Source organism: Zingiber officinale, chromosome 2B, assembly GCF_018446385.1.
Source record: "Zingiber officinale cultivar Zhangliang chromosome 2B, Zo_v1.1, whole genome shotgun sequence".
NCBI lineage: Eukaryota > Viridiplantae > Streptophyta > Magnoliopsida > Zingiberales > Zingiberaceae > Zingiber > Zingiber officinale.
In genome coordinates, this window is record NC_055989.1 from 97,646,547 (window position 1) to 97,656,599 (window position 10,053).

General features: G+C 37.4%; 1 protein-coding gene across 1 annotated transcript; it reads left to right on the plus strand.

The window, feature by feature from the left end:
- Positions 1-1,592: 1,592 nt before the first annotated feature.
- Positions 1,593-6,136, plus strand: LOC122046468 (N-acylneuraminate-9-phosphatase-like). Its single transcript, XM_042607182.1, has 6 exons — positions 1,593-2,161; positions 2,458-2,564; positions 4,221-4,329; positions 4,423-4,584; positions 4,849-5,022; positions 5,884-6,136. Exons 1-6 carry the CDS (start codon positions 1,805-1,807, stop codon positions 5,911-5,913), a joined length of 939 nt encoding a protein of 312 aa, XP_042463116.1. The 5' UTR covers positions 1,593-1,804; the 3' UTR covers positions 5,914-6,136.
- The last annotated feature ends 3,917 nt before the right edge of the window (positions 6,137-10,053 follow it).

Here is a 10,053-nt window from a genome sequence, read left to right on the forward strand (position 1 = left end):
CTCTTTCAATGTCATATCAGCATATCAACTCCGTATCAAAGTAAAAAAATTTCATACATCTCTCCACTATATATATATATACATAGAGAGAGAGAGAGAGAGAGATTTGATATGTTAAGCGACACTTTGTGAGAGACTGTGAGCGAAATTCGACGTGGGCTATCTTATGCGGTCAAAACCTAATTTTTTTTTATCTCTCTCTCATCTGCATGCAATAACTTTTCTCTCTCATCTGCATGCAACAACTATAAAAATTTTTAATCTCTCCATGCAACAACTTTTCTATCTTTCTTTTTAAATTAAAATGATATTTTATCTTCTCTCTCCTATTATTACATGCAAAAAATTATTATGATAGTAATGATACAACGTTATAGCAGCTACTATACAATAGCTGCTACAACTTGTAGCAGTTACTATGCAGTAGCTGCTACAATGGTACAATAGCAGTTTCTATGTAATAGCTGCTACAACTTGTAGTAGTTACTATTCAGTAGCTGCTACAACTTGTAGCAGTTACTATGCAAAAGCTGTTATAACTGTGCAGAAGCTGCTACAATTGTGCAGAAATTGCTATAATTGTGCAGCAGCTGCTACAACAGTGCAGAAGCTGCTACAACGGGGTAGTAGCTGCTACAACGGTGCGGTAGCAATTACTATGCAATAGCTGCTACAACTTGTAGCAATTACTATGCAATAGTTGATATAACGGTGCAGAAGCTACTATAACTGTGCAGTAACTGCTACAACTGTGCAAAAGCTACTATAACTGTGCAAAAGCTGCTACAACGGTGCAGAAGCTTATACAACGGGACAGTAGCTGCTACAACGGCGCAGAAGCTGCTACAACGTTGTAGCAACTACATCACCTTTAAAAATTAGCAACACAGTGATTGTTGCATGCAATCAGATGAGAGAGAGATTAAAAAATTTTATAATTGTTGCATGCAGATGAGAGAGAAAAGGTGTTGCATGCAGATGAGAGAGAGATTAAAAAAATTAGATTTTGATCGCGTCAGATAGTTCACGTCGGATTTCGCTCACGGTCACGCATAAATCGCTTAGCATATATATATATATATATATATTGAAAAATATTTTAATAAAAAACTAAAGTTCTCCCAAACTCTTCAATTTTTTAAAATAAAAATTAAAAAATTTATTTTAATTAATAAATAAAACATGTAACTAAAGAGCTCTCTCCCAAAATTGAAATAAAAAATATGGAAACTCACTCTCCATTGCCACATCGACAATGAAATCTCCAAAATATCCTTAGAACATTCATAGTCTTAAAAGTTCTCTAAAAACTCCGTCAATACTACATCAACATATCAAAATTAAAAAATCTTATATATTTCTCCATTATTAAAAAAAAAATTAAAAAAAACCCTTAATAATTTCCTTACAAGTCCTACACCTTTTTTTTTTAAAAAAAAAATCCACTCATTTATTATTTTTATTTTCTAAAAAATAACTAAAATATGAAAAAAAAAATGCAAATTAAAAAAAAATGGAGCTCCCTCGTCTATGCCACGTCATCCGTTGTGGATGCTCTTTTATTTCGCTAAAGGAAACGAGAGTATAAATGAATAGCCTTCGCCTTCGCCTTCTTCGCCGTCTCTCCGGCACAAAGTCGATTCTCTCGTTCCTCTTCTCGCAACCGCATTTGCACGATCGTGGCCAACCAAGAGATCGCCCTCTCTCCTCCTTTTGAGAGAAGAGAGGCCGGACACTGCGGCGTTGGACATCAGCGGCGAAACACGAAGGCAAATCCAGGGCGGAGTCTGAAACCGGACGGACGATGGTTATGGGGATTAAGCGTTCCCTCTTCGCGGCTGCCGAGGCGATGTATGCGCGGGCGACTGCTGGATCCGCGCTATCCCGCCCTTTTTTTCCTTCTTGTCGGAATTTCCACGAATCTGGGCGCAGGGACTATTGTCGCCGCCAGGACTACTCCACGGGAGCGGCCGCGGTGATGGAGGTAGAAGACGGAGTCCCGGGAGGTCTGAGGTGGCTCCCTGGCCACTGCGGTTGGGACTTGACGGGATCACTTGAGTACCTTGAGTACCGGAGGTCTTTGTACGGGGAGATCACGCATAAGGCCCTCCTTGTTGATGCCGTCGGCACTCTCCTTGTTCCTTCCCAGCCCATGGCACAGGTTTGTCTTTCTGCGAATATTTAAAGATAAGGATAAATTGTAATGCTTTCTCTAAGCGGTTCTGTTCGTCTTTTATGTTTCCTGATTTAGACTTGGATTTATTCTTCCCATTACTCTTTGGATTTTTTTTTCCATTGAATTTTCACAAAATCTACGAGTTATTATGCAATTTTGTTAGTTGTTATTGAGTTCCATTTCCCTCTTTTCGTTGTCTCGTTCTGTTTTTTTTTACAGGAAAAAAACTTTGGTCTAGTTCGGAGATTTACCTTCTACTTTATTTTTATGTGCCATTTCAGATCTACAGGGAGATTGGAGCAAAATACGGGGTGAAGTATTCTGAGGATGAGATACTAGATCGCTATCGGTGGGCATATCAACAACCATGGGGTAGATCAAGGCTGAGGTATATTTGCTTTCTTTTTAGCAAATTATTATTTCCACGAAGTGATATTAGTTCTTTCTAAAACTGATGAATCACCTTTGTTTTTCCAATTTAGTTTAGCTTTTACATATATTGATTGGTGATCTGTTTAGTTTTCTTTGGCATTACATGATAGTTTCTTCCCTTTTGACCTTTTACCCCTATTTTTATAACAGATTTGTTTATAGCGACTGAACTTTTATTTTTTTTTCGTTCTTTCTTTTTGAAATATTTTTTTTTCTTTCATTTTCAGGCTAAGCATAATCAGTTTGTTTATAACCGCTAAACTTTTTTTTTCCCCTTCTTTCTTCTCCAAATATCTTTTTGCTTTCATTCTAGGGTAAGAATAGTGTTATTTTCAAAGTAATGTTATGCTTCTTGAAAATACCTCATTGAAGATTGTTTTGCTTAAGTTGCTTCAAAATTATGTCTGGGATATTTGATAGTCATATTTGAAGAAGGTGCTTCATATGCTCCAAGGACATAATGAAGTTTGTAGTCAGTGTTCTACAACCAAAGCATGGGCCCCATTAAGAGTTTTGCTTAAACTAAAGAGGATTCATGTAAATATAATCAAGGTTTCTCATTTCTTTTTTTCCTCTATTTTAAGTTCATACACACTTGATGATTTGGTAGCTTTTCAATTGATTGTAGATATATCCTTGATCACAATGGACATTTCCACGAAGTGTGAAAACACTGGCTTGTTTATTAACTCAATACACTTTTATGCGTTAAAGAAACAAATGTCATAGAAATGCTTCTTTTATCTCCTTTACCATATATATTTTAATGAAATGTGACAACTGCTATAGAATTTTATTTTTTTTTTGGAGACCTCATCAGTTTGTTAGTTGTTGTGTATACGACCAAACAGGATTGTAGATATTTAAAAGGTGCCTTTACTAATTAGAAACCATATCTTGTGGACTTCTTTTACAAGTTAATCTCTTAAATCTCTTGTGGCATAATTCTTGATTAATGTCTAGAAATTAGCATCTTAGAAATCTTATTTAACCAAAGTAACACTAAAAGGAAGCATCCTACTTCCCCTGTGGAACACATATACTTCATTGCTTATCAATGAGAACATACTTCCACAGAATAAAAACTTCATGGACTTGATTTCCTAAATCTCACATTTTACTTGTCGTGTATCTATTCTTTGTACTGACATAGTCTCTTCCGTTTCTTTAGCATTCTTGAAAAAATTCAAGAAAACAAACTAATCTGCCATTCTGGTATTTATACAAGTTTGGAAGGTCGAAAAGTAAAAGCATATACCTGAATACTTATCTTCTAACTGTATACTGCTATTATCATTTGCTATAACTTCAAGCTTGTGGTGTTTTGTGAATTAGAGTATGCTTTCAATATATGCACATTTGGAAACACTAGTAGGTATTCTCCCTTTGCAGTTTTTGCAACAGCCTTGAGCTTGTTGTGGATTCGACTGTGGGATTCTACATTGCAACTTTTTAATTATAATTCTACCTTGCTTTAGTATTTTCTTAATTTCAGTAAATACTCATTTAGTAAATATGAAGTGCTTCTGCTCTAGGACCTTTCCTTATAAGAGATATGTGGATTATTCTCAAGTTTAACTGTATTGTGTTAATTTTGGTTGACTGTTATCAGGTATGTGAATGATGGGAGACCCTTTTGGCAATTCATAGTTAGTTCTTCTACTGGATGTTCTGATATGGAGTATTTTGAAGAGCTATACAGATATTATACTACAGAGAAGGTTGGGTTTGTCAAACGGCGTGAATGTCATTATGTTTGCTGGTTATAATTGCATTAGTGCAATGTCATACATGATTTTTTTATTTCTTATCAGGCTTGGCATCTCTGTGACCCTGATGCTGAAACTGTTTTTAAAGCTTTACGAAAGGCTGGAGTTAAAGTAGCTGTAGTCTCAAATTTTGATACTCGCTTAAGACCTTTATTACAGGCTTTGAAGTGTGACCATTGGTTTGATGCAGTTGCAGTGTCTGCTGAGGTACTACACTTCTTTTTTTTTATAATTTTTCTGGAAGTTTCACTGGTCGTGTGTTTAGTCATTTTGCAGTAACCGGTTTCATTTTAAATTTATTACTTTGTGTTTTGAAGTAGTTGATGTTATTAAAACATTTTGGTGATGTAATTTATTAAGTTAAACAATATACCTCCTGTGTCGCCTTATGCCATCATTATAAAGATGTTTCTAATGAAAATTTTCTCATTAACTTATATCATGTCTCAAGCTCATTACATCATATTACAGGTAGCAGCCGAGAAGCCAAACCCAATTATATTTCTTAAAGCATGTGAATTCTTGGGAGTAAAACCTGAGGATGCTGTTCATGTGGGTGATGATCGCAGGAATGACATATGGGGAGCTAGGGATGCTGGTTGTGATGCATGGCTCTGGAACAGTGACGTTCATTCTTTCAAGGAGGTATAATTAACTCTTGAACCAAATTCTCATGTTTCAATACTTGTGCTCATGAATAGCTGTTACTCTTTTGATTAGGGCTGTCATTTCGGTTAATTTTATCTGATTGTCTCCTTCCACTTGGGGTTATATCAACCAGAGCAAAATACATAGTATGTCCACACTAATCAATGATGTAAAATTATTTCATGAAAAGTGAATTTATTTAGTATAAAGTAAGTTAGACTTCCTGAACATTTTATTTTAAAGTGGCATCATGTTAATTGTTAAGGTCATCATCTTTGTTGTCCTGGACAACTTTGTTACCCTTTAAGACTATTTGCTGGTTAATTACCTCACTAGTTGATGGCTCCACTTATGATTAACTTGTCAGTAGTCTTTTAAAAGCCACGTCATGCTTTACTTATAGGCTGTGTTTTGACATCCATAATGTTTTCCCCAAACAGAAATGGGTATGAATATGATCTTAAAAACATATGTTTTCTTTTTCCTCTAATTCAATAATTTGTCTCCTACTTCCAAAATTACATTCACAATGTCTGTTTGCTTCCTTTTCAGAAATATTTTACTTGTGGGTGTCTCCGTGAGATGATCCCAAGTGTGACACTATTTTAACTCTCTGGCACTTGCATTCACCATGATTTGTTACATTAGATTAAGATTCAGAGTAACTGATTTTACTCACTTCATAACAAGTTTAAATATTTCGTTTTGCTCTACATTTTTATCGTTAAACTCAAGAAGCTCAATTGGCATTTGGAAAAGTTTGAGCAAATTATGAAAACAGGCAAAAAATCAACTCGAGTTGTTAGATGAACCCGTTTTGTTACTTTTAGTCTCTGCTCATAGCGACTCACTTTGCAGGTTGCTCAGAGAATTGGGGTTAAAGTTTGACGACGGACTTGATTTCTCTTGTTCTCCATGCTATTATGTTTATGCTGTAAAAGTTATCTGATTGTAGTAATAAAATGTGAGATGTATCAGACTATTTTCTTTTTTATATTTCGAGTTATTCGCAGATGTGCCTACTTAGGAATGAACAAATGTATCATTAACGGATGTCGAGTTGTTGCAGGATATTGTTGTTTAGGAATGCAATCAGATTTGTTCTCCCCAATTAGCTTTATCATACATCTAATCCATGAGAATATCTATTCCATTTCAGATAGACAGGGAACAAGTATTCTTGTATTGAGATGCCATGAGTGAGCGAGTTGTTCAATTGAACTGAATGGGCTAGAAAAACGAACAAATCGGACAGGTCAAGCCGAAAAGGTAAGTGTATAAAGCTACACGACCCAAATGGACTAGGCATAGATAGGGTGCAATGTTTAGCTGATGGATCAAACAAATCAAACGGGCCGGGTTGATCAATTTAGAGATTCCAATGAGCCCTTATCAATTATGCACAGGCATTATATTTATAAAAACTTATCCCTTTGATATTATTTATAATATTCAAATAAACCTATAATATGAATCCACATCTCTTATTTTATAAAATAAATTATGAAATATATTATATGTCATTTTTCTAGCAACTCCATTTTGTTCATGTTTAGCCTAACAAATATGCACGTTCCAATATTCATCAAATTAATTTGATCATATTGGATGAAACGTTGCAAGATCGGCAGCTCTTCATCAGCATCCAAATGCGATGACGAAAAAGATCATGGACATCAGATGAAAAAGAATGTTCAACCTCAATATTCGAAGACGAAATCACTGATTCCTCCACCTCATCTGCTATTTTGAAAGAGAGGCTGATACGCTGTGACCCAAAGATGACCCGAAGATAATATCATATCGATAGTCAACATAATATGACAGTTAAAATCAGAATCTACGGAGCTAAATGAACCATTTTTAATGGGGATCAATTTTCTATTTCTTATAGACAAGGTTTTCAGTATAAATCCTATCGGCCCTCAAGCCGATCGGATCTACGAGGTCAGCTCCCATTTTTCATGAATAAGGCTTCAAGTATAAACATGATCAACCCTCACAGTCGGTCGGACTTGTCGAGCTCAGCCCCTCACTTCTCATTGGTAAGGCTCCTCCTAGTATAAACCCGATTAGTCCCAAAGCATATTGGACCTATGGGGCCTAGCTCCTCACTTCTCATGGACAAGGCTCACAGCATAAGCCTGATCGGCCACCAAAGCTAGTCGGACCTACGGGACTCAGCTCTCCACTTCTCATGGGCAAGCCTCCCAGCGTAAATCTGATTGGACCCAGAGTTGGTTGGACCTACGAGGCTCAGCACCCCACTGCTCATAGGCAAGGCTCCTAACATAAATCCGATCGGCCCCAGAACCAGTAAGACCTACGGGGCTCAACTCCCCACTTCTCATAGATAAAGCTCTCAGCATAAACCCGACCGCCCCCCTAGAATTGGTCCAACCTATGGGGCCCAGCTTCCCACTTCTCATGGGCAAGGCTTCCAGCATAAATTTGATAGACCCTAGAGTCGGTCGGACCTATGGGGCTCAACTCTCCACTTCTCATGGACAAGTCTCTCAACATAAACCCAATCGGCCCCAGAGTCGCTCGGACCTATGGGCTTAGCTCTCCACTTCTCATGAACAAGTCTCCCAACATAAACTCGATTGGCTCCAGAGCTGGTCAAACCTACGGGACTTATCTCCCCACTTCTCATAGTCATGACTCCCAGCATAAACTCGATCAGCCATCGGGTCAGTCGGACCTACGAGGCTCAGCTCCCCACTTCTCATGGGTATGAGTCCTAGTATAAATTCAAGTGGCTCCAAGCCAATCGGACTCATTCTAGGAGACAACATTGTTAGAGAATCATAACGACTTGTTAGAGAATAATAGATACTCATCAGAGAATATTCTTCTACTCTGACATATGTACACAACAGAACATTCCTCTCCCTAGGGGAGGGTTGTCATACATCCTTCACTACTCGATATATTCTGATGTCTCATTATTGTGGAGGTTATGAAAGACGGTGTAAAAAGGGGGTCCTCCCTGTTGGCCAGGTATGCATACGCACACGCATCCACACTATTGCTCTACTGTTTGTCTTTTTCCATATTTTTTGTCGAAACTACTATTCTTACTTGAGTGTCATAGTGTTTGCACCAGGAACCTCCTCCTTGGTTCTCGCTCTAACATTTTGATTTGCTCTTTCTGTGTGAAGGATCGAAAATGCTAAAGGGGGTGAATAGCGCTTGTGGCTTTTTCAATCTTTTCGAAAAGCGTCCGTGTAAGAGTTCGTGCAGTGAAAATAAAAGAATGAAAAGCAAGCAATCGAAAATCAAACTGACACCTTTGGTTTTACTTAGTTCAGAGTCTATGACGACTCCTACTCCAAGGCTCACACTCATTGAGTGTTTACTTTGGGTAATTTACTATCAACTTGGAGAATTACAAAAATAAGTACAATTACAATAGAGTAGATTAAGTGCAATAAATGCAAACTATATTGACGACTTAAAGGGTTGGGGATGTGAGCTTTCGGTCGTCGAAATAGTGCTACGACTTCGTGGACTTGTCTTTGGAGTAGTTCGCAGGAGTAGAAGATTGTTCTGATTGATTGTCTGAAGTGCTGGTCAAGGTCTCCTTTTATAACCAAGTTGGACCTAATCCAGATCCACTGATATCGGGATCAGTGTTTGACTCGACGCCGATCGATCGATCGATCCTCCTGATTGGTCGATTGATCCGTCCTGAATCAGTCCGACTTCCCGTCCAAATGCTGCTGCTTCGGATAAGTCTCCGTTTAGTCGTTCGATCCCGTCGTTCGATCGACTGATCCGTTGATGATCCCCGGCTTATCTAATCTGATCAACCCGGTCTGATCAGTCAACTACTTATCCATTGTTCGGCCAACTGAACCTGACGTTCGGTCGACCGATCTCTTGGTCGAGGCTGGTCGTGAGCTGATATGATCACTGAGGTTTGGTCAACTGATCCCAACATTTGGTTGACCGATCAAGGCCAAAATCCTAACTTGCAAAGTATTATTCTTCCTGCAAAATGGAGTTAGAATAATAGGCAAATAGTATATATATAAAAATTAACTTTTGACAGCCTTCGAACTGTCCGGTCTTGACTCTGAGTTTCGCTGAAACTCTAGGTTAGATCAACGTCTACTGTTCCCTTTTTAGGGAACGCGTCCTCACCTACTCTTCTCAGGAGAGTTTAGCTTTTTGCCAGATCAGTCCTTCAGTCCGTCTAAACTTTTGTTCAGCGTCCGAGACTTTAGGACTTCATACTGAACGTCCGATCCACGACCCGTCCAAACTTCCACCTGGTGTTCGCGACCTCCAGGATTTTCATTTAGAGTCCTCGACTCTAGGATTTCACTCAAAATCCTCGACTCGCAAAAACTTCGCCCAGTCCCCCGGACCAGGACTTTGTTGCCTAATCACAACTAGGGATTTCTTTTACCTACGATCACTTAAGACTTTCTTACAAACTCAGTCACACTTGTTAGCTCACAAGATAACTTAACTTTGAACCCTTGCCATAATCAAAACTTAGGTTCGATCGTCTGGTATTTTTTGCACCAACAGTCTCCCCTTTTTTATTATGGCAACATACTTCAAAGTTAAGTTAAAATAAGTAAAAACAAGTAAAGCTAAGTAGGTATTCTTACAAGTAGATAACTTTTTCAAACACTAAGTTTCTAAGTTTTTGAAATGGAACTAAGAATTCTTTAAAGAGTTCAAAAACTCCCCCTGAAATATAGCATTTTTCTTGATCAAAGACTTAGTTACATACTTAGATTTTGAAGAAACTTTGTTAAGTACTGAGCTTTTGAAAAAGATTTTTATGGAAACTAAGTTAAGTACTTATCTTTTAAAAAAAAAAACTCAGTTAAGTACTTAACTTTAAAAAGATTAAAAACTTAGTTTAAAAAGTCAAGTACTTAACTTTAAAAAGATTTTTATAAAAACTTAGCTTTAAAAAGATTTTTTATAAAAACTAAAATTAACTTTAAAAATATTTTTAGTACTTAGCTTTTGAAAAAAAAATTTATAAAAACTAAACTTAGCTAA